At 49.6% G+C, this 24,974-nt stretch overlaps 1 protein-coding gene across 1 annotated transcript in view; it reads left to right on the top strand.

Annotated features, from left to right (window-relative positions):
• The window catches only part of HTR4 (5-hydroxytryptamine receptor 4), a 32,187-nt gene extending 7,830 nt beyond the window's left edge, over window positions 1-24,357 (top strand). Inside the window, exons 4-7 of the mRNA XM_050979868.1 lie at window positions 2,697-2,850; window positions 3,674-3,912; window positions 4,099-4,470; window positions 24,211-24,357. Coding sequence (XP_050835825.1) covers window positions 2,697-2,850; window positions 3,674-3,912; window positions 4,099-4,470; window positions 24,211-24,298 — 853 coding nt within the window. The 3' untranslated portion in view covers window positions 24,299-24,357. The remainder of the gene's footprint in view (window positions 1-2,696; window positions 2,851-3,673; window positions 3,913-4,098; window positions 4,471-24,210) is intronic.
• The last annotated feature ends 617 nt before the right edge of the window (window positions 24,358-24,974 follow it).

The raw sequence follows: 24,974 nt of genomic DNA on the forward strand, positions 1-24,974 counted from the left end.
CCTCACAGATAGAATTACATTTCTCCCAGTGAATAAATAGCTGCTGAAATGCTCAGGCCACCACAGACATCCAACCAGCAGCTCCTGCACCAGCTGTGACTCCCAGGCACCCACAGCTGTCTGATACCTGATTCCCTGGATGGAAACCCTGCTGGGCTCTGAGGAGTGGGTGCTGCTCTCCTCTGCCTCCCTCCCCATCACACAATTGTCACCCACACCCTGCTCAGGGCACTTTGTCACCCAAAACAGTGACAGGAGGAGCCCAGCTGGGCTGGCTGAGCACGGGGGAAGTTCTGATAGCAGCCAAAGGGAAATAAAATAAAATCTTCTGACGTGAAAGTGGAGGAAAATTGCTGCTGAATCACTGGGAGGGAAGAAATATGAGAGCTTAAGGTGTCATTTTTACAGGCATAATTTTTACTCTAATGGCCTTTAATAGCAGGAACAATTCAGTGTAATTCTTTCAGCTGCAGCAGGGAGAGGAGCAGAGAAATGGGATCACTCAAACTGCTGGCAAGAACTGTTTTCCTGCTGCAGTTAATTATCAGTGTGCAGTGGTTTTCTCTTCCTGTTTGCTTATCCAACCTGTCAAAGGCGAGCTGCTGGCTTGGCTGGTTTTATCCTTTCCTTTATTGCATTTCTTCTTTTGCCCTTTCTGCAAAGAAATGGAGTTTCTCCTGCCTTGGCTTTGATGCCTTTGATGTCCAGCACTTCCAGTGGGTGACTTTGAGATCAGAAACAATGAAATAGTTTAAATTAATTTTTTAATATTGATCCTTTGTGTTCAGAGTCAGAGGAGCAGCTCTGAAGCTCCCTCTGTCCCAATAAACCTCCCCAGAATTCCTGATGGAATTCCAAGGTCATTTCCTGGACAGGGATCAGCCCCAGGGGAGCTGGAGCTCCACCAGAAGAACATTTCACCCACAGCTCTAAAAGATCAGCTCCTGGCAATTCGTATTTTTTGGAAGTGCAGCTTTCCAGAGGATCAGGCTGACTTTTCATGCACACAGGAAACCAGAGGAGAACAGAGGAATTATCAAATTGCAGGAGTTGAATGCCTGTTTCAGCGTTTTTCCCCTGTGACATTTTGAATCTTGTTTCAAAGAGACTTTTAAGAAATGTTTTCTTTTGACACTTTGATATTATTTCAAGCCTCTGTGTGGAATATATCATCTGATTTTATCAAAATAAAGCAATTTGGTTGACTCCACATGACTCTAAAAAAAAAAAAAAGCCTTAGGAAAAAATGGAAATTCTTGTATTTTTGTGCCTGTTTAGGACAAAGCTCTTGGTTCCCACTCAAATCTTGATGAAATAAATGCACAGCTCAAAGAGCAGCTCTTTAATACACACACATGTGTTTGCTAATTTAATTCCTCTAATTCATGGTTCTGCTGCCCTCATAAAATTTTTTTACAGAGGGTGCTGAAATCCAAAAATCTAAAGAGAAAAAAATATTCTATTGGGAACCTGAGACCGATTGTCAGGTCGGGACCAGTGAAAGTCTGCAATTGGATATTTGCTGATCTGGTCTTCTTAGGAATAAATAACAATTTCAGAGCCAGAGATTTCCAGTTTTAGGTTTGCTACTCCTTCCTGATGGAGAGATCCACCTGCAGGGAGTGGCACAGGGATCAAACAAAAAGACAATTTGATTTCTTATCTCTTTGAGAAGACATTTTAGGTCATAACTGTTTTAGAAGCAGGGACCTGTTGTACTTGGGATATTTGGAATGGATCAGGAGGAGGGAGGAGAGTTCAGGGCACATCCCCTTGATGGTGCAAAGACACCTTTGCTCTGTCCTTGGGAAGGCTAAAGCCCAGCTGGAAAAGAGGTGAAATCCTGGGAAATGGAAGAACACACCTCATTTCACTGCCAGTTTCACAGCTTTGGGAGACTTTGTTAATTTGTGCTAACAGCTTTTGCAGCCTTGTCAAAATAAATGCCCAGTGCAGGAAATTCAGCTGAGGCTGCCAGAAAGGAAGGGATATTCCTTGGAGGGTGGGGACATCCTCGGTGCAGAGGGAGAGCAGGGCTGAATATGGGATTTCTCCCTTGCCCTGCCACCTCAGACAACCCACAGCATTTACCTATGCCTTATTCTCCTTGGAAAGCAGAAAACTGTGGCTTTTCTCTGCCAGCCACTGTGAAACCTGGGGAAATGTCCCAAGTTCCGTGTGAGAGGCCCCATGGAAGCAGGATACAGACTCCTGTTTTCCCTCTGGTTTGAAAGGCAGCTGGAGAAAGAGCTTTAGAATTTAATTTTTAGAAGGCTTGAAAGTCTCTTCTGACTGTTTCTGTCCCGTTTTTGTGTTGCATACAGGTAGGAATCTTCTAAGAGAAAAGCTTTATCAAATCCGGGCTTAGGCCTGTTAATTTCTTATTTTGAAAATTTTTCAGAAGAAATTTTTCGGAACAAATTTTTCTTTTGAAGAAAACCAGTTTGCACCTTTAATAACAAAAGATCTGTCCCATGAGAATCCACAAAGAAAATACATAAATACCTGTGAACAGAAAAAGTCTGAACAGGTACACACAAATACCTCCTAACCAATGAACTGAGTGGCAGGAAAACTGCCAGCCAGTTGGGGTCGAACACAAAGTCTATGAAAACTACAGAAAAATGAGTTATGGGAATAAAGGATTGGCTTTTCTGCACGAAGAACCTTCTTTCTGACCCATTTTTGCCCTGCAGGTACTATGCCATCTGCTGCCAGCCCCTGGTGTACAGGAACAAGATGACCCCGCTGCGCATCGCGCTGATGCTGGGGGGCTGCTGGGTGATCCCCACCTTCATCTCCTTCCTCCCCATCATGCAGGGCTGGAATAGCATTGGCATCATTGATCTGGTGAGTAGCCAAGCAGGGACACCCATCCAGTGTGCTGGGGGGGTGCTGGATCTTCTCTAAAAAGCAAGTTCCAGGGAAAGGGGGAAAAAAAGGAGAAACTTCTTGTTGCCAGCGCAGAGGGGCTGCTGAATTTCTGGAGGGATCTTTAGGAGGGGTTGAGGTGGCTCTGTCCTGGAAGGACTGACACAGGGACAGGGGTGGCCTGGCAGAGGATTTTAACCACATTCACTCTGAGTTCAGTGAGGAGTCTTTGGAAAGGAGGCAAAACCCAGCTGGCCCCTGACAACACCTCAGGAGTCCTTGGTCCCCTTGGCCTGTGCTGCTCCCACTTAAATACGAGGCAGGATTATTCTCTTGGTAGGAAAAGCAAGAGCTTGTAGTGCCAGGACAAGGGAGAGGCTGCCCACTGCAGAGAGCAGGGTTGGATGGGATATTAGGGAAAAAATCCTTCCCTGGGAGGTGGGGAGGCCCTGGCACAGGTTGCCCAGGGAGGTTGTGGATGTGTCCAAGGATGGCTGGATGGGGCTTGGAGCAACCTGGTCTAGTGGAAGGTGTCCCTGCGATGACAGGGAGTAACACAAGAGGATTTTTAAGGTCCCTCCCTGTTGGAGTCCTGGACGCTGAGAATTTTAGAGTTTCTGTGCTGAGAGACTCTGACTCCCAAGAGAGCACTACATTTGGCCTGAGACTGTAGAGAAAGCTTCATAAATTGATTGATAGCACTGAGATTATGAGCACAGAGTTGACACCTCCCAGCCCAACCCATTCTCTGATTCCCACTTCTTCCCTCCTTCCTTGCCTCACCCTCCCCTCCGCACCCCAGATCCAGCAAAGGCAGTTCAACAAGGCCTCCAACTCCACCTACTGCATCTTCATGGTCAACAAGCCCTACGCCATCACCTGCTCCGTGGTGGCCTTCTACATCCCCTTCCTGCTGATGGTGCTGGCCTACCACCGCATCTACGTGACGGCGCGGGCGCACGCGCGGCAGATCCGCCTGCTGCAGCGCGCGGGGAACCCGGCCGAGCCCCGCCAGGGCCCTCAGGAGCCACGGCCAGGCCCTCAGGAGCCACGGCAGGGCCCCCAGGAACCATGGCAGCACCAGCAGGAGCCATGGCAGGGCCTTCAGGAGCCATGGCAGGGCCCTCAGGAGCCACGGCACCACCAGGAGCCACACCAGGGCCCTCAGGAGCCACGGCAGGGCCCTCAGGAGCCACGGCAGGGCCCTCAGGAGCCACGGCAGGGCCTTCAGGAGCCACGGCAGGGCCCCCCCGACCAGCACAGCAGCCACCGCATGAAAACAGAGACCAAAGCTGCCAAGACCCTGTGCATCATCATGGGCTGCTTCTGCCTCTGCTGGGCCCCCTTCTTTGTCACCAACATCGTGGATCCCTTCATTAACTACACGGTGCCCGGCAAGCTGTGGACGGCCTTCCTGTGGCTGGGCTACATCAACTCGGGCTTGAACCCTTTCCTCTACGCCTTCCTCAACAAGGCTTTCAGACGTGCCTTCCTCATCATCCTGTGCTGCGGCGACGAGCGCTACCGAAGGCCTTCCATCCTGGGCCAGACCGTGCCCTGCTCCACCACCACCATCAACGGCTCCACGCACGTGCTGAGGTGAGTCTGCCCCTGTGCCTGCAGAGGATGGGCAGTGTTAGAGGGATAAAGCAGGGATTTATGAAAAGGCCTTCAAATCCTTGGGCAGTGCCAGAGCCCGGCCCTGGCTCCACCCCAGATGGACTCCTGGCCATGAGTTCTCCCCCTTGGATAGGTTTGGCTCCATTTCCCTGCTGGGGTTCAGTGTCCAGTCCCAGCTCCAGGGGATGCAGTCCCACCCTCCCAGGTTGCTCTCCTCCATTCCCTGCTGTTTGCACTCTTTGGGCTGAAGCTGCAGCGGTGTCCTTGGTGCTGGGGCTGGACAAGGATTGTTCTGTGGGACTGAGCTGGGAGGAGACCTTGCTGACACTTTCTAGGGAGTTCAGAGTTATTCACCAAGGCAGAGTCTGGGAAATAGGAAAGCTCAAACTGAAGGCATCAGCCCAGGGCTGCCCAGAGCCTGCAGCCACCAGCAAGAGGAGTTTGTACAGGATTGCTTTCATTTTGCAGTACCTTGGTGGTATCAGTGCTTGGAAAGGGATGGGACAAAAGCAATCCTGAGGTGCTCAGACAGCCAGGGTTTGTAGGGAACAGATATGTGCAGTTCCTCCAGAGATGTGCCCAGAAAGAGCTGGGAGAATGCAGAAGCTGTGTCTGAATTTTGGCATCATTTGTTCCGAAGGGAACAGCTCGACCCTGTGGATGTTGCCTGCTGCATCTTCTTTAGGAAAGGGACCAAAAGTTTCTGCAAATGGGGAGGTTGTGGCAGTGGGATTTTACAGCTGCTTTTTGTCCCCTAGCAGGGAGAGCAGTGGCAAGAGGGACAGACCTTGTGCTGAACTCAGCTATGACAAAAGTTAGCACAATACTGAGCTGTAAATAGATGGGGATGTCTGGGTGTTCAGGGCTCTGTGCAACACCAGACTGAAAAAGCCAAAATCATCCGAAAAATGCCGTGCTCCCCTTGAAACAGAGTGTTTGCATTTCTTCTGTCACGAGTAGATATTTATTCAACACAAACCAACAAACTCCTGCCTCCAGGAATCACTGAACTCAGAACAGCACAAGTGGATGGGGAGCCAGGTCAGCATTGCTGGGATTCCTGCATAAAACAAGTTGTGAAATTTTGCCATAGCAAAGAAGATGACTTTGGGTGAAATGTATTTGAGCAATGATCAGAGCAGGCAAACTCTGGGACATCTGGGTCAGGGAGGTCACTCTGCTGTGTTCCCATTTGCTCTCAGAAGTGCTCAGAGCCCTGCATTGCTCTCTTCAGGGAAAGCTCTGGTGAGAGGTTTATTTACCACTCCTTTTCCACCACTGAGAGGTCTTCTCCAAATGTCAATTGAATTTCTCCAAGGGAAAACACTTCCTGATTTTTCTCTTGAATGAGCCAAGAGAAATAAAGTGGGAAAAAGCAGAAATTAGCACCTTGGTGGGGTGGAACTGCAGTGAGCCCCGGTGCTCCCTGCTGCCACTGGAACAGGAGTGCAGCAGCTCGGGCTCCAGTTTTTAGAGGTTTAACAGCTCCATGGATCCAGTGGAATAAAAATAAATCCCTGGTGGTAGGAAAGTGGTCAGAGATGCTGTGGAGCAAAAGGATGAGTGATCACAGAATCCTGGAACCATAGGATGTCTTGTGTGGGTGTTTGAATGGTTTGTGATGGTTTTTGAATGGTCTGTGATGGTTTTTGAATGGTCTGTGATGTGTGGCTCTCAGCCAGGGTACTCCCACAGCACAGGTGGTGCTGGGGGTGGAGCAGTGATCCCACCCCACCTGGGAGGGTGGGATTTCATTGAGGGTGGGATTTCATGGGCTGCAGCTGTGGCTCAGCTCAGGAAACACGGGGGTTGTCCCTCAGAGCTGTTCTTGGTGTGTCCAGCGGGTCTCTCAGGATCTGGACTGACAGGTAAAATATCTCCTCCTGTTCCTCCTCCTGTTCTTTATCCTTCCCTGGGCACTCAGGCAGGTGAAGAGACCACAGAGTTCCCAAGGCAGAGCAGCACAGTCAGTGCTGGGGGTTGGAAAGGGTTGAATTTGGGGAATTTTAATGATCCTGCAAGATGAGTCAGAGCTTTGAGAGGCTCTTTCTCCTTCAGGACAAGTTCATGGACCCCAGGTGGGTGTTTTGGGCTTGCTCTGCCCTCCCCTCCGTTCCCCAGACTCCCTGTTTCACACTGGATTTGCACTGGGCATTTTTGGAGGGATTTTGGAGGCAAGTGTGGAATTTTTGTGCTGGTGGCAGCTGCAGAGCTTTGGGGTCTGTGTTGCCCCTTCTCCAGCAGTCCCTTTATTCATGGCACCACCAGGGAAGAGTTTCCCCCCTTGCCAAGATGCTGATAAAGCACATTCCCACTAAATCCTTTTATTGGAAATTCCTGAGAAAAGCTTGAGAGACACAGCAAATGATGAGCATTTAAAAATGGTGAGTTCAGTGATATTTCATTTGTTTTGCCCAGGGCAGGGCAGCCAGAGGTTGCTCAAGATGTGTTTTCCACTCCAGAGGTTTCAGTTCAGGGATCAGCTCCCTGTGCCAGCAGAAGTGGCTCCAGACCAAGCCCAAGCTGAGGGGATCTGATTGCTGCCTGGAAATGCTAATATTGTTAAATAGTCAAGAGGTAATTTGATTTTCACCTAAATTTCATTAGCTGCCAACCTGGAAAGGGATTCTCTAAAAATATGGGGGATGATTAGACTCAGTAACAACTAAAAAAAGAGTTTTGTCATTTCTTGAAGGAGCTTTCTTAATTTTTTAATGAAGCTTTGCCAATATTTACCACCAAACTTATGTTCCATCTTCCCTGGCGTGGTTTTCCAGCTTGGCATCAGTGCCAGCCTGCACAGTGCCATTCCCTGTGCCAGGGGCTGTCAGGGCACAGAGAGCTGTGACTATCAGAGGTCCCTCAGACACATTTGGGCTGAGTTAGGGGAGATTTGGGATCTGCTGCAGGGTTCAGGAGCAGAGGAACCCTCAGGTGCAGGAATGTGGGTGCTCCACAAAGCCCAAGTTACCACCCTGTGTCAGAGGAGCCTCCTTCCCCAAAGAGCAGGAACTGCTGAAGCTCTGTCCCAGCTCCAAAAATGCCTCCCCAGAGGGAGCAGAGAGCTTCTGGTAAGAGAAAAGCTTCTTGTAATTGTGCTGAGTGAAATCAAGATATTTGTCTTGTTTCCTACAAAGGAGAGAGGGGATTAGAGTTTTACAATAGCACAGTTTCCTTCCATTTTTGAAAGATAATCTCTTTCAATGTGCCTGGATGTTGGAAAAAGAGATTACAGGGCAGCTAAAGCCCTTTTTGTCCTTTGGCCCAATGCAAGATTGAGGATCAGAAGTTCTGCATCAGTGTGTGTCTGGTGGGGGAGCTGAGGCTCTGCAGGGCACCTGGAGCTTTGTAAGGACTGAGATGTGACTCATCTTGTCTGCTTTAATGGCACGATGTGTGCTTTGGGCAGTGAGGGTGTTGTGGTGGGGCAGGGTCTGCCTTGCAGCTGGAATTAGGGGTCCATGGCCAGGGCAGAGCCCCCAGCCCCGTGTTCTCCACATTCCAACTGCATTTAGATAAACCACAGCCATCCCTCATAGTGCAGCACCTATTGAATCCAGCTCCCAGTCCTTTGCCAGTCTCTCCACTCATTCCAGAGGTCCAAAATAGGATTTAAAACTAATTTTAGTACCTGAATAAACTCTATTAGTGATAGAACTTTGCTCTCCACCTACTCTCCTTCTGTTTCAACTGACCTTTGAATGTGTTGGGTTGGTTCTCTCCTCTCCAGAGATTAATTTGGTTTATCAGCAAAGTGTTTTCAGACAATGCAGATCAGCGTGTGCAAAGAGCTCCACATGCCTTAGGGTTAGAAATTCTATGAAAACCTCAGCAATTATTGTCATGTTCTGTTCTTCCTCGGGGCAGCAGTATCTACAACTCAGAGCTAATTGTGTGAGTGCATTTTAATTTTAGGTTCACTTCTTTGCTCTTCTTTTCAATAATTCTCTTCCTTTCTGATTGCTAGAGAATTTATTTAAGCATTGTATGCAGCACCCCATTGTAAAGTCACAATGTGGAAAAGCTCCCTGTTGCTGTGTTAAAATTGCTTTTAAGGCTTTTGGAACGTCTGTGGGAGAGAAAACCTTGTTATTCCCAAGATGTTTTGGCCAGAAATTTGTTATTTCCAGGAAGGTGTCAAGGACTCTCAGCACATCTGTTGTGATGTTACTGGTTTTTCACAATTTGCCATTTTTGGGATCCCTCCCATTGCCTGTGGTGCTCACCCACCTGTGAGCCCAGCCGTTGGGCAGCTCTGAGCATCTTTCTACCTTCAACCTTCATTTCAAACCAGGAAATTGGCATTTGAGGGTTTGGGTTGATTTATTTGGCATAGCAAAGGTGATCCTTGCCACCATCTGCTGCTCAGTGCATCCTGAGTGGGTGATCTGGCCTGGGAGCTGATCCAGAGCCAGCCTTGCTTTGGGTTTGCCACCAGTGAAGCTGCACTTTTGCTGTGGGAATGTGGGAGTGACATCCTGCCCTGCAAATATTCCATTCCTATCCAATCCAGCTGCTTGAGGCTGCTCCTGCAGGGGCTGATGATTTCCAGTCCTCACTTCTGCATCGATGTTTCTCTTCTGTGGCTGTGACAGACCATTCCAGGCACCCAGAAAAGAGCATTTGGAAATGCAGGTAATCAGATTTAGGAGGCACTTTGGGAACTCCCCAGGGGCTCCTACCCAGCCCTTCTGCTGGGCTGCCCTTAAATTGGATTGGAAGGCACAGCCACATCCCAGGCCCAGTCTGAAATGAGTTTTGCACAGCAATCCTTGGGGTGGGCTTGGCTGTGTGCCCTTTCCTGGCTCTGGCAGTCCTGGGCTGGGAACAGGAGCATTGCACGGTTCATCTGGAATTCCTCCCCTCCCTCTGCTGCTGTTTCCCCTCAGAGCAGCCAGAATTCCCATCTTGCTTCATTCAGCCTTCCCTGGCAGTGGTTTCAAAGTCAATCACGTCCCCGAGTGTGGATTGTGTCTGCCACTGTCACTGACACCCTTCGGAGATGTTCCTGAAGATGTGGCAGAAGGTTTGTTAATGAGCCTGTTAATTTGTGTCATTCCACGGAGCCATCAAAGCACTTCAGGAACGGCAGAGCACGTGGCACTAAAGAGCTTTTTGCTTTATCTCTGAAGTGTTTGTGTTATCGTGGAATCCCCGAGGCTGGAAAAGCCCTTCAGGATCGAGTCCCAGCTGCGCCCCATCCCCAGCCTGTCCCCAGCCCAGAGCACCGAGTGCCACCTCCAGGAATTCCTGGGGCACCTCCGGGGATGGGCACTCCAAACCTCCCTGGGTACCCCTTCCATTTTTTTATCCTTCGCCCTGATGTGATGTCACAGCCCAAAGATGTGACATCCCCACAGGAGCCTTTTCCTGCTCTGAAATCCTTTTCTCTCTCAAAATGAAGTCTAACAACTCCTTTAACCCCTGTGTTGTCCAGGCTCTGAGTCCTGGCAGTGCTTTTTCCACCACTGAAGTGGAGCCACTTCTGGAAAAACACATAAACAACAGTTTAAGTGCAATGCACAGCAATATATTGTGGAGATTTATTTAAGAATTGAAGGAAAAAATATGGATTTATCCTTTTGCAAAGCTGCATGAAACAGAGCAGGGCCAAACAGGCAAACTCAAGAAAAAAATCAAGAAACTGGTCATGTCTCACATTAATGTTATCTATGAGTAACTTTATCACAGATTGATCTGTCAGTGCACAGGAGCAGTCCCACTTCCCACTGATATATTAAAGGCACATTAATGCATTCAGGGAGATTCATGCCCTGGGCTGCTTTTGTGACAGGCTTTCACAGCACCAGAGCTGGTGTTTATTAGCACTGAAAGCATTTCATAACACTTGGAGCCAGCTTTTGAGACAAGAACTGCACAAAGCAACTGCTCTACAGGCAGGGAAGCAATTAGGAGTGACACTGCCACAAGTGCTGCCAGGAGAGCTTCAAAGAGCTGGAGGGGGGATGTTTGATCCTGCAGGAGTGTCCCACCCACCTCCCAGGCAGGGATGCAGCTCCTGCAGCCCCCGGACATCCCTGCAAATCCCTCCTTGGGCAGAGCCCTGTTCAGCCTCTGTGGGAGTGAGGAGAACCTGGCACTGATCTCTGCTCCTGGGACAGGGACAGCACCCAAGGGAGGGCTGGGGCTGGGCCAGGCAGGGTCAGGGGGGATTTTGGGAAAGGTTCTGCCCCCAGGAGAAAAGGAGTCCAGCTGATGGCTCAGATGGTTCTGACACTGAAGTCGGGCTCCTTCCAGTGGGAGGTTTGGGGAGGTAGCTCTGACTGATGCCATTGACTGCTCAGGGTTTGATGTGGGGCTGTTTCCCAATTAACCAGCACTGTGTTTTTTCCTTTTTCCCCTTTAACTCCCTCACTGTGTCTGTCTTTGCTCCTTCCTGCACTAAAAGTGGCTGTTCCTCTGTCTCCAAGCTCCTCCTGCTCTTCTGCAGCAGACCAGCTCCTGTCTAGCCATGACCATGCTCTGTAAGTCCCTTCTTTTATTACTGCAGCTCTGTCTGTTCACTGTTTATTGCAACCCACTGTCAACCCTCCTTGGTTTATGGCTTAACACTTGTGTGGGGTGGAGGCAGCAGCCCCAGGGGAATGGTGGTGTCTGGCAGGGCACTGGGAGTGGGCTCCTGCTGCAGGGTAATGTGGATAAGAGGGATTTTCCCCTCTGGGATGGTTGTTCTCACTCCCAGGACCAGGCTGCAGCACTGCAGGGTCCCTCAGTGGGCAGCACCCAGAGAGAAGCAGGATACAGAGAGTGGGTTTGGATATCAGGAAAAATTCTTCCTTGTGAGGGTGGGGAGGCCCTGGATCCCTGGCAGAGCCCAAGACCTGTTTTAAGTTGGTTAAACCTGACAGCTCAGAGGCTTCCCCTTCCCTCAGAGGTTCCAGCTGGGCTCCTGCCACCATGGGAATGCTCCAGGGCCAGGCACTTGACACGTGCAGCTCCAGAGGAGTGAAATAAGTGTGGAATTGTCTTCCTCCTCAAAATGGTTTTGGAACGAGGGCAGGGGAAAAGAGCAGGGCTCACCCAGGATGAGAAAATCCTGGTGGTCCCAGTGACAGCCTCCCTGTGTGGGACCTGGGCTGCCAAGTCACAGGGACTGACAGGACCCAGGGAATGCCCCTCTCCCTTCAGTGCCACAGCCCCAGGCTCCTACAGCCCCAAATCCTGGGCACACTGCACAGCTCCCTCTGAACCTGCAATATCCCAACAGATTTGGGGCAGGCAGGGGCTTCCTCTCCTTTTTCCCCTCAGTGCTTTTGTTCATTCCTCATTAGGCACACAGATTTCAGCAAGGCAGCAGATTTCTGCAGCTCCTTTACACCAGCAGAGTTCAGGGCAGTTTCTGTTCCCTCCATCTGGAAGTTTCCCCAGGGAGGTTTCCTGGGAGGTTGGGCACACAGGGAGGCAGAGCTGAGCTCAGGCTGCAATCTGCTCCCTGGAGCTGCTCTGCAGAACCCCCAGCACTGAGGGAGAGCTGCCACCATCCCTCCCAGGCCTGCAGGACACACAGACTCATGGAATGGTTTTGGCTCCTCTTCTACCCCCTGCCATGGGCACCTTTCACCCTCCCAGGTTATTCTAAGCCCTGTCCAGCCTGGCCTGGGACACCTCAGGATTCCTCACATTTTGGGATCTGAGGCTTCACTGAGCACTCAAAGGTCTCCATGGCAGCTGTACCCAGCTGTTATTTCCTCAGTCCTTTGTGCCAGCTGTCTGTGGAATGTCCTCTGTGAGTGTTTCTGTCTGCTCTCACCCCTCTGGAAGCATCCCTGTGTCCACCCCTTTGTTGTGATCCATCTTGGCTGCAAGTTCCCCAAAAAGCTGCACTGGAGAGAGGCTGCAGGGGTGCTCTGCTGGGTGTGCTGCTCTCTCTGCTCTCCAGGGGAGTTGTTGCCTCTGCCTGGAACAATCCAATCTGAGCTGCTGCCAAACCCTGTGACCTTTGGGCATAACACCTCTCTCCTGGTTCTGCTGAGCACAGAGAGGAAAATCTTGATTTTCCATCATATATATGCAAAGTAGTTACAAAACCTTTCCCATCTGGTCTGGTAGGATTTTCCCTGGTCAAAGTGACAAATACCTCCCTCAAGGTCAGGACAGCAGCAAAATTATCCAGATTCAGGAAGCAACAAGGAGCAAGGACAAAAAAAATCAAAATGCACTGGAAAAAGGTGCTCTGGGCCAATTTTCCCTGGTCTGAAGACAGAACTTTGGTGAGAAAACTGCTTCTTATTCTTCTGCTCCTCTCTTTGTCCTTGTTTATGTCCCCCCAGTTGATTTTGTCATAGCTGTTATTGATGAGATCCTCAGTGAGGCTGCACAAAAGTTATTGGAGATCATGCTGGGGTTTTTTGAGGCTTAGAAGCACTGAGAGAGAAGTGTCAGCTCCTGCTGTAGGAGCACAGCTCACTGAAACACCTCAGGCACCAGAAAAAGTGCTTTCAACTTGTAACTCAAACCTTTCCCCTTGGAGGCTGCAGGATGTGCCTGGAAGGAGGAGGAAAAGCTCCCTTAGGTCTTTTTTCCTACATCAACACCCCCTTGGTGTGGTAAGGATGATCCCTGCTGGCAGTTCTGGCTGTACATGAGATGTGAAAGAGGGTTCAGCAGCAGAAACCAGGGGCTGCCCAGCTTTCCAAAGCAGAAATCCTTCTGTTTTGAGGAACAGAACCTATGGAAATCCCCAGCCTGGAAGGGCAGTAAGGATGATCAGTGCTTCACAAGCAGTGTCCCCAGGGTGAACTGAGCTGGATTTGTGGCACTTTGCTGGGCAGGTGCAGCGGGTGCCCTGCCAGCTCCATGTGCTTTTCTCAGCACAAGGAACTCCAGGGCTGGGCAGCAGCTCTGGCCTGGATCCAAAGGGAAGGAGAGAAAACTGCCATGGACGGCGGAATGAGGAAAGAGAGGGAGGCTTTCCCTTTTTTTCCAGTTAACCCCAGGGTAAAAGGGGAAACAGACACGTGTGTGAGCGTGTGTGTGTGTGTGTGTGTGTGTGAGCGTGCGTGTGTGTGTGTGTGTGTGCTCTCTGTCCCAAGGGCACATTCCAGCAGCAGGCTGCAGCCAGCACCTCTGAAGGCTTCTCCAGCCACCCTCACTGGGATCTTTTCCTCAAGATTTCAGGGATTTGAGCCGAAGCTGCTCCTCCATCCTCCTTCCTTCCCCCTGAGGAGCACGAGGAGGAGCAGGGGGGGACGGAGCCTCGCGTGGTGCCGATGGCAGCGCCATTTCCAGAGCTATCAACAGTGTCATTGTCATAGCTCTTGGAATGGTTCTGCCATAAGCACTGGACTGCCAGCTGCCGTGCTTGGGAGGGCCTGGCCCCCCTGGACTCTCCCTCCGTTGGGATGGAGCCAGTTCCTGAAGAATGGATGGAAGTTGGCCCTCAGCTCTTGAGTCTCCAGCACTCACCGCGCTCTCCTGACCCGCAGATCCCTGCAGAGATGGCTGGTACATCCACACCTCCCTGCTTGGGCCAAGAAGAAGCAGAAAGTCCATGGAAATGTCGGGAGCAAACCAGTCAGGCTCTGCTTGTCTGTCTTTGGGAAGAATTGTACTTCTGCAGTGAGTTTGGCGCTCATCCTAAGCAGCCCAGCCTTGGAGGGTTGTTGTGGAACTCCTGTGCTGCCCTGCAGTTGTGTTCCTGAAGGAATCACAGCTGGAGAGAAGATCTCGGACAAAATCATCACAAGTGGAGCTGTCGAGCAGAGCAGGAGCATCAGGAGCCTGGGGGACACAGGACAGTCCCTGCCTTTGCTGCCCTTTGTCCTTGCCCCAGGAGTTGCCCTGCAGTGTTCTGTGTTTTGCCATCCCAGGGTCTTTTTGGCAGAGAAGAGGAGGAGGCCCAGCAGCTCCAGGCCTTGCTGGGCAAAGAAATCAGCGTGGGTGTGCCAAGGTCCCAGGAGGTGCTGGGGAAGGGAATTCCCACCAAGCCCTGGCAAACAGGGGCATCATTCCCTGCTGGAATTCCCATTCCATGGCAGCTGATCCCTTCTGGGGGCTGCCTCAGGCCGTGGGTGTGCAGAGAGGGGCCAGGGCACAGGGGTAAAGCTTTTGGAGCAGGAACCAGCTGGAAACTCCTGACCAATCCCAGATCTTCCTGTTTCTCTGATTCCTGCTCCAGAAGTTCCCACAGGGATCTGAGAGCCCCAGCAAGGGGAAATGTTTTTGTGGCTCAAGGTGTGCAGGATCAGGGATGAATCCTGGTCACAGAAGAGTCCAGGCATTTGTGACAAACCCACAGATTACTCAGCCAACCCTCTGGAGACATTCTAAGAACTAATTAATTCTTTCAGCTTCTGGATTAAACTCTTGTGCAAAACATCCCATCAAACAGAGACCATTATATGGTGTGTTAGTGTAATTAAATAAAGAGAGAACTGAGCTCCAGAGATGCCCACAACACTTCATTAAGATTAATTAAGCAACATGAATTACAGCTGGAGAGGATGAAAGGGAGCAATTCAGAACTGGCTCAGCAAAAGGGTGGGATGCTGGGTTCATAAATTGTTTTTCAGAAGCCAAGTTGATTCTAAGGGGTTTGGTTTAGCCCTGGACCAGCCCTATTCTCCTGGCCAAACACAGGGATCCTTGGGCAGCTGGAGCAGTGAAGGCCTGGATTTCTGGAGGCTCCTTAGCACAGCTAAAGCTCTGCCAAAATAAACACAAATTTCCTTCCCTTCCTCTCTGAGGCAGCAGCGTGATCCTCATTCCTTAGAGAATCCCAGAATGGTTTGGGTTGAAAGGGACCTTAAACCTCATCCAGTTCCAACCCCAAAACACCTTCACTGTCCCAGGTGCTCCCAGCCCTGTCCAGCCTGGCCTTGGGCACTGCCAGGGCTCCAGGGGCAGCCTGTGCCAGGGCCTGCCCACCCTCACAAGGAATTCCCCCCCAGTATCCAACCTAAACCTACTCTCAGTTTGAAACCACTTGCTAAATTATTGGGCATGCACATCTTTTGTTGCCTTTAGATAGCACAAAATTGGGTTTATTTTGTGAGACCAGTTATTGCTGTAGGAGAGCCCAAACTTTAGTCAGTTACACTGGAACCTTGATGGGTGAAAAGCAATTTTCTGTTCCATTTGCCACATGTATCACTGCTTTGCTTTTCCTCAGGAAGGAGCAGACATAAATCTGAGCAGATTTTATTTACCAAAGCAGGGACTAGGGCAGAGATTTATGGACTGTGTCATCTCCTCTGGAGCAGAAAATAGACAGGCCCAGGGGCAACCAAGGGATGGCACAACCTTCAGGAGTTTGAACTTATTGGTTTGCTCTGCACAGCAAATTTGATGTGGAAAAGGAAATGGACAGGTGGAGTCTCACAGGTGGCTCTGAAAGACACTCAGATCTGCAGAAGGACCAGAAGAAAGCACAAAATATCAGAAATAGCTTTGTGTAAGCAGCAGGGATATGGAAATAAAGGGTTTTGATGGCCTTGGTTGCCTCCTCCTGTGCTCAAAATCAATTCATTGATCAGTGGAACTCTTCATGTCATGTCCCATTCTACAGGGAATTTCTCTAAGGAATGATCTCCAGAGGAGCTGCTGAGAGCTGGTTTTACTCTGAGTAAAAGAAAACCCCAAACCCATCAGAGAATAAATAAATATCTCCTTGTTTAGGGTCCCTTGTTTTTTGGGTTCCCCTCATCCTCCCCACAAAATGAGCTGTGCCTTATATTCAGATTTCTGCCCCTCCTTGCCCTGGACAGGGCACATTCAAATATTGAGCTGGAGATTTTTCTTTAGGGCCCCTTCAGGAGATTTGAGGCTCTGCTCTTTAGAATGCTCAGAGGAAAAAAGAAAAAAAAGGTTTCCCTCAGGCTTTTGTTCCAGAGAGGTTCAGAGGGTCCCTGAAATCCCAGAGGGAGCAGGGCCTGGCACCACCTGCACAGATCCTCATGGGATTAATTAGAATAAAATCCCAGAACTCCTGGAAGGCTGAGGTGGGATAAGAGCAGCAGCACAGGAGGGCTGGGGACAGGGTGGCAGAAATTGGGGACTCAGCAGCCTCTGAATCACAGCAAGATGAAGCAGCAGCTCCTGTCCCCCTCCTGCAGAGGATCTGACCCTGCTGGGAGAGAGCTCTTGGCAGGGAAGGGGATGAGCCAGGGGAGCATCATCCTTCCTGAGAACAGGGGAAGGAACAGAGCCCCAGGCAAGCTGTGCTCCTTGGCTGGGAACCTGCACTGCCTGAAACTGCCCAGGGAAGGAGGCTGGGAATTCTCTGTGAGCACAGGGAGCCTGAAATCCCAGCCTGCACTCAAAACCAAGGCTGTGCAGGGAGAATCTGGAGATTTTATTCAAATTCAGCACCCACTGCCAATGTCCCCATCTGTGGTGTGACATTTAATCCTGATAAAAGGCTGACAGAGGATGAGGAGCACAGCTCACAATTAATTAATATTGTTCACAATCTCAGGATGAAGCTGTACAGATTCACACCCAGTGGGTTGTAAGGGAGAAAGTCCAAAGCCAGGAATGTGCTACTTTAATCACAGCACAGAATTATTAATTGGAAAATCTGGATACAGAAGGAAAGGGAGAAGAAACTCACACTGAACACAAGACGGTGGAACCTGGTGTTTGCTCTCTCAGCAGGATGGAGGCCTGAGGAAGGGCAGCCAAATAAACTTAAATTAAACTTGTGATAAGATTGATACATAAGATTTACTGAGTTTAACCTACCACAGGTTCTCACTGAGATATTAAAGGCATCACAAAGTTATTTACTATTAATTTTAAATTGTTTTTTCCTTATTAAATTTAACAGGTTTTAATTGACTATTATTTAACTGGTATTTTGTTATTTAATTTTTATGTCTTACTCCATTAGAAGAAAATACAATTTTCAGCCCTTAAATGAAACGCCTTAAGGCCAGCACAGCTTCCCAGCACCACCTTGGGGCTGTACAGAAGTCCCCAGGACACAAAACTGTGGATTTGGCAGGACAGAAGGCAGGGAGGGCTGGGTGAGCCATTCCCTGGGGAGCAGAACTCTCCAGCTGCTCTGAGGGAGTTGGTGGCATTTGCTCCTGAGAAAGGAGCCCAAAGGAGTGACAGGAACAACGTGCACATGCCAGCCCTTTGTTATCAAGCTCATGATGCTGGGCAGAAAATCTGCTTTTGACACCTAGAAAAAAGCTCTGCTGTTCACACACAAAGCAGGGAAGGAGGGGGAATTGTTTGCCAGATTTCAACGAGCTGTAATTCCATTTTCCACTGGGTATTTCAGTGGGGAAAAGCCATCCATTCCCAGAGGGAGAGTGGTAAATACTGAAAGGGAGCTTTGGATCCCCATCCCTGGAGGTGGCACTCGGAGCTCTGGGCTGGGGACAGGGCACAGCTGGGACTGGATGGGCTGGAGGGCTTTTCCAGCCTGAAATTCTGGGATTCTCCCACTGTGGCACATTTGAAACCTGACAAACTCCACTGAACAGCTCCAGGCTTTGCCACTGTTTCACTCCACAGCTTTAACAAATGTAGGTTTATTCCCCCAGCAGATAAAAAATTTAATTATGCCAGTGGTGAAACCTCCATTAAAAAAAAAAAAAACAAACAAATCTTTATCTTCCATTTGAATATTATTAATTGATCCTGCTGGTGTTTCATTAATTGAAGCACTTAAAGGCAGCAGCTCCCATCTGGGGGTGGCTGTGAGCTGCTCCTGATGGGCTGCTCTGTGCTTCTGCTGTGGCTGAGCACTTCCAAGTGCTCTCCTCATTATCAGAGTTGGGGCTCTTATGGCTGTTGCATTAATTATGGTGCAAAAACCAACTGCAGGCCAAAATCTGGAGCTAATTAGTGCCTATAATGGAGTGCCAGGCTTAACATTAACGAGAGAGAAATGGAAATTGGGAGTTAATGGGAGAAGAAGGGGAAAGGGCTCCTCTTCCCCACAGCCCCAAATGAGTGGCCTCTCTCATTTGTTTACTTGTTTACCCTGGTTTCCAATTAGCAAATGCATTTCACTCACTGCAAACAAGGAGCTCCTCGTTGATTCTGAAACCTGCTTCATTTCTGTCCTTTGGTGCCCAAATTGCTGCTTCTGTTGTGGAAACATCAACTCCTGCAGCATTAAAGTGGCACAGAACTATAGGAGAAGAGCTCAGCAGCTCTGGGCCATCCCCACCTCGTGGTCCTGGGTGGATCCCTTGGTTTCCATCACCAATTCCTCCTCATAATACCCAAATTCCAGGGGTTCCAGCTGAAGTTGAGCAAAACATCCTGCAGTGGAAAATAGGGAAAATTATAAACATTATTCAGGTGGAGCAGCTGAAAGCAGAAGGAGAGTGGGAAAAGGGGAAAATGATCAAATTCAGCAATTGTGCTGAGGGGGATTGGAAAGGATCACAGAGAAAATCATTAACAGAGCCTGGAATAAAGAGGGTAAAAAAGGAAGATGGAAAAGAGCACCTGCAGTCCCAGGGAAACAAAATTTGGGTGAAATTTAGCAGGAGAAAACCAAAAGGAAAGCAGATGCTGAAGAGTTTGGACATTTCATTTCAAGCTCCTATTTCAGGTTATTATTTGCCTGCACTTCTAAACATCCTCCTTGAAAAGGATCCACAGCTCCTGCAAACACAAAAATAAAGGGACTGGAGGGGGTTTAGTCTTGGTTTGCCAGTAAAAAGAGAAACCATGGAACAATGGGGAAAAAAAGGAGAGACACAAACATACTGGGAGATGCTCTGTCTCCTGAGACTTGTCAGAGAAAAACAAAAAAATCTCCTTTTTACCTTTTTTTTTTTTTTAATGTTTCTGTTATTCAAGAGAAATAAGTATTGACTTACTTTAGAACTGCTGATTTTACATCTGGATTTCTGCAGAAATCCTACAAACTGCACTGGAAGCTGGGTGGTGTGGGCTGGAGGCAGATGTTTTATAAAACCTCTGCCTGATATTTAGCAAAGAATGACGAGGGCTGAGTTCAGCTCCCAAGGTCGGAACAGCATTATTTGATTTAAAGATAATTAAGAGATTCAGCTTAACTGCTCAGGAGTGGGAAAATAAACACTTGTCATGAGACAGAGAGAGATTTGTGGTTAGATTTGACTACAAAGGACTTTAAAATCAACATTGCTGTCAGAGCCATGTAAATAATTCAGCAATTCCAACGTTTTCCCAAGATCTGGGTTTTCACATTGGGCTGTAATGGGATAATTCAATTTATTCTTACCCTGCTCTAATGGTTTTATGCTGATGGCCAAGTGCAGAACTTCACTGCAGGGATGGGAGCAGGATAAATTCAGCCCAGAGGTTACAGAGTTACTGGGAAGCTTTTAATTTTCTGGAGTCCGTGAACCTGGGAATGCTGAGAGAGAGATAATTCTGCTCTCAGTTGTGGAAGTTTCATATGCAGCTGCATTAAAAGCAAATGCTTTGTGAAATTCCATTTAATTTGGCCTCTGTGGATTCTTTTTTTCAGCAGAAGATGGAAATGGAGCAATGCATTTTGTTCCCAGTTCATTCTGACATTTGGGGGAGTTCAGATTTGAGGGTTTTGCTTTTTCAAAGTGGAAAAATATCACAGATTAAAATAGGGAATTCCAGAGATTCTTGGGTTTTGTGTCACACTTCTCCCAGTTCTCTGTTTTCCAAAAATACCAGAAGTTCCTTTCCAGGCAGGCAGCAGGAGGGGACCTTGCTGATGTCCTGGAGAACAGGCTCAGATTTTGTTCCTGGCCCACTGCAGCTCCATCTCTGGGATCTTTCCTGGTGCTTCCAGCCTGGGGAATTCCTGGTGCCACCCAGACCCATCCTGCACTTCCAGGGGTTGGTTCCTGGGGCTTTGTGGCTGCCATAAAACACAGATTAAAAAAAAAAAAAAAACAACTCTTTTCCATCCATTCCTGACACAGGAATGGGGCAGAGCAGAGCCAGCCCAGGCTGGGATAAAGCACAAAAATCTCCTGAAGCTGCTCTCCTCCCCTCTCTTCCAGAGTGGTTTATGAATTCTGCTGTTTTCCAATTCAGAATTTGTAATTCTGGAACGGAGCAGATGGTGCAAGGCTGATTTCAGGGATGTGTTCATTGAAATAACCTCTGCCAAGGGATTGTTCACCACAGCCCCACTGCAGATCAATTATTTGTTCTTGCTCTTGGAAGTCCCTCTGGGAGCAGCAGAGCTTGGAGCAATGGATCTGGAGGGTGAAGTTCCAGCAGTGCTGCTGCAAATATTCCAGAGCAAAATCACTTTGGGAGAGAAAGGAAAATGCAGGGCAAGATAAATTGTGGAGCAACACAGTTGTCAAATCCTGGAAAAGTTTCAATCCTTCATTCAGTTTGGAAGCTCAGTTCCATTTAAAATGTGGCTCCAGCCAACTCTTACCTCAAAACCTCTTCTACCTTTCACTATTTTAAGTGGTTGAGGAGAAAAATGGTATAAAAACACATTATTGAGAACAGGATTCTGCTCAAGCCAAATGCAAGTCCTCCCAGCTTATCCCATTTTACATCATTTCATCTTGTTTGCCTCTGGTCCCAGCAAATCTTTCCTGGGTGCTCCTGCAAATAACAAGAGGTTTGTGATACAGTGGGAGCCACTACTTGCCTTTTCCTGGGGGATCTGTTCCAGGTGGGATGGTGGCTGCTCCTGGGGGAGTTTCTGGTTGTAGAAGAAGGAAGAAAAGTGTTTGGAATTGTTTCATTTGGAGCTGGGCTTCAGCATCTGGAAAAGGAGGAAATGAAGACACAGGCAGTGCATGTTCACTCCCAAAATTGCAATATCACAGTGGGGAGATCAGTCCCCTGATAAAAGCAGCAAAGGCATTGAACATCAATTGCAGTCTGCTCTTTTCTGCTTTCTTCTTCTTTGTTTTATCTCACGAGGAGTTGAAGACTTGCTCCAGATCAGAAAAGGGGAAAATATCTGAAAGTGGAAAAGTTTGGAGAATGAGAAAAGCAAATGAAGTGAACAGCCCAGAACTCAGTGAATTTGATACCTGGATTTTCTCTTCTGTTCTTGCATTCTCTGGAGATCTCTCAGTAACTCAGTATTTTGCATTTATAATACAAAAATTACAAAGGGATTTGTGAATGCAGCCAAAGTTGGGCTTTAGCACCTTTTTTGTAGCTCATGTCTAAACTTCCTGAGCTATTTGTGCACCCAGTGAGACCTGAGGTACCCCACACCAAAAATCCCCCCACCACCCCTATTTCTGCAGCAAAATCTCATCTCTGCCTATTGTCCTTCCTTTTTTGAGCAGAGGGAGAATGGATTTAGTGGCAAAAGCCCAGAGCTGGCAGCTCAGGTCCCTCCCTGCACAAAGGCCAGCTGCAGAACCTCCCTGAGTGTCCAGGACTGTCAGGACAGCAGGAAGCACCTCCTGCCAGTCCAAAAGGGAAGCAATCAATAAAGCAAGCAGCTGTAAAGTGGGAAGGGATTATTGAACAGAGAGCAAAGGCAGCTGCACACCCTGGAGGGTTTGGGAAGGTGGGAAAGGCAGGAGTGCAGCCACAAATCCCTCAGCCAGCAGGGTTCAGCTGTGGCTGGGCCAGCCTGGCTTTGCCCTCTCTTCATTCATGACCAGTGTGATCCAAACCCTCTCAGTTCCTGTCCCTGAGGGCTCAGGGCTGGTCCCAGGGCTGAGAACTGAGCAGGACCTCTGGGAAGTGGTGTCTGCTTTTCATTCCAGCTGGGGAAGCCAAACCCCAGCCATTTCTGGGCTTTGCTTTCCTAACCAATGCCCAGGTTGGTGTGGGGGACAGCTCTGCAGGGGTGGAAGTGGGAACAGTGCAGCCACTGCATCCCCTTGGAGCCTTCTCCCTGGGATTTGCCAAACTCCCAGAGTAAGCTGGAGCTCCTTGTCCTGCAGAGCCCCAGAGCTCCCCTGGTGCCCAGAGCTGAGCCCAGCTGTCATTGCCTGGGGCTGGCAGCACAGCTGTCCCCAAAGTGGCCATCAGCACAATTCCAGGGCCAAGGGGAGGGCTTGCAGCAGGGCCCTGGAGGGGCAGGGCCTTCCCATTGTTGGGATTTATTGTTTTATAATTAATTTATTGGGGGGGTGCTTTGGGATCTGGGGAAGGGACAGCCTGGGATTCTCTTTGAGCACAAATCCCATCAAGGAGCCCATCAGGGCAGGAATTAATTTGCTGTAGATAATTTACTTAATGCATTTAACCCTTTTAATGGTTTTTTCCCTGCACACAAATTCCAGCTCCCTCAGATGTATTTGTTTCTCACACCTACCTGGCTGCTTTCTCTTGAAGCCTTTAGCCCACACAGGGAGGGTTCCAGTGCTGCTTCCTCCTGGCATTGTAGGATAAATCCCTGGCAAATCCATGGGGTGGGAGCTGAGGCACACCAGGTGTGTTCCTGCAGGGGAAGCAGCTGAATTTCAAGTGCAGATGAGAATTTCTCTGAAAGTTGCTCCCCACAGGTACCAAGAGCTGAGAAATGAGGTGTATTTTCAGAGAGAGATCAGTGAAGGCACAGGGAAAGAGAGAGAACAAAAACTTTTTGTGAGAACAAAAGCAGGGCTGTAAAATCCCAGCTTTTATCCAGCACTAAATCAATGCCCTACAACTGCAGGGGGCTCTGAACTTACATTTGAAGGGAAAGGCTGCAGGGTATGGAAAACCCCACAGAACACAAAGGCCTGGCAGCAGAGGACACCCTTAACAGACTCCTGGAGATGTTGGGAATATTTTAGGAATGATGTGCTGGTACCTGAGCTGGCACTCCCTGCGCCAGGGATGCTCTCTCCTCCTGTCCTAGCAGTCCTCTTTCCCCACAGGGTAAACAGCTGGAAGTGTTGAACTCACTGCCAGAGGCTTCAGACAGACACTTTGTGCCACACGACATCCTGGGACACCTTAATGACTCCTCTTTAGCTTAATGAACCTCTAACAATCAGCACCGCCTGCTCTTGCTGCTCTTGCTCCACTCTGGGATGGCCGCAGAACACGGAGGAAGGTTTGGATCCTTGGGTGTCCCAGTCCTTGTCCAGATGGATCCCTGGATATCCAGTCCTTGTCCAGATGGATCCTTGGGTGTCCCAGTCCCTGTCCAGATGGATCCTTGGGTGTCCCAGTCCCTGTCCAGATGGATCCTTGGGTGTCCCAGTCCTTGTCCATCAGGATCCCTGGATTTCCCAGTCCCTGTCCATGGTGCTGAGCTGCCCCCGTGTCAGGACTCTGTCCCTGTGTCCATCTGTGGCAGAGCCTTTGGCATTCCCGAGGTCTCCCGGGTGGATTGTGTCCCACAGTGTCCCTGTCTGACCTGGTCCATCAGTCCCAGCTCTGTTCTCTCTCTGTGGTCTCGTTGGAGTCTGTTCAGTGTGAGGTGCAGAATGTCTCTGCTGTCTGTGACTCGTTGGGAGCACATTTTCAAATTCCCGATCCTTGTTTGAAGTGCTGGAGTTCCAAGGGATGTTGAAGGGAAACACCTGCACATTCAGTGCCCTGGCCATGCTGGGAGCCAGCATCCAGCTGGGAATTCCTGCAGGAGCATCCTCAGCCCACACTCAGGCAGTTCAGCTCCCCTCAGACACCTGAAACCCAGCAGCTTCTTGGTTTCCAGGCATTGCTTTGACTGCTCCGCACTGCAGATTTCATTCCCGAAGCCAGGATTCACACTTTATGTGGGATCTGGATATTTGGAAGAATCACTCTCCTAAATACACCTTGGGGTTTGCTTGATCTCCCTTTCCATCAGTTTGGCCTTTGAGCTGGCACTGACCAAGGTTTGTGTTCCCCTGCCAGGTACACGGTTTTACACAACGGGCACCACCAGCAACAGGAGAAGCTTCCCATCCACACCGACCCTGAGTCCCAGGAGTCCTGTTTCTAGTCCTGGCCCAGCAGAGGAGGAACAGAGGCCTTTTAGGACATCCCAAGGATTCACAGACAGCAGCACTTGAAAATCCATCCATCTGCATTGTCCTGGTGCCTCCTGCAGTGAATTCCCAGGAATGTCCAGCTGTGGGAGCTGGGTGGGAGCATGGGGAAGGTCAGGACTGATGTCCCTTCCCTGTCCCTGTCCCTGCAGGAGCAGCTGGAGCTGTGCCAGAGCCCTGCTCCAGGAGTGAGGCATTCCTGGCAAGGCCAGACCAAAACAGCTCCAAACCAGCCTGAGCAGGGACTCCTTCTGCTCCTTTCCAGCTGCTCCTTCCCTTTCCAGCTGCCCCTGCTCAGCTCACCCCACCCTGGAAGTCACAGCTGTGGGGTGGCACCGAGCTGCCCCATCCCTGCTGGTTCTGCCTGGAGCCTGGGCACTGCCAGGGGAGAAGCAGCCCCATGTTTTCTCCAGGAGAACAAGAGGAAATGTTTGCTGCCCTTGGTTCCAGCCCCAGCTGCTGCTTCCCCCACCCAGCAGAGCTCTGCAGTGCCCTGGTGGTGTTTCCTGGCCAGGGAGGATCCCAGGGTGTGCAGGAGCTGAGTGGGACCAGCAGGGCCAGCCCAGCTCAGAGCCATGGCCCTGCTCTGCCATTCCCAGGGGATGGGACGTGCCCTGGAGCCCAGAGCTG

This window comes from Serinus canaria, chromosome 13 (assembly GCF_022539315.1).
Source record: "Serinus canaria isolate serCan28SL12 chromosome 13, serCan2020, whole genome shotgun sequence".
NCBI lineage: Eukaryota > Metazoa > Chordata > Aves > Passeriformes > Fringillidae > Serinus > Serinus canaria.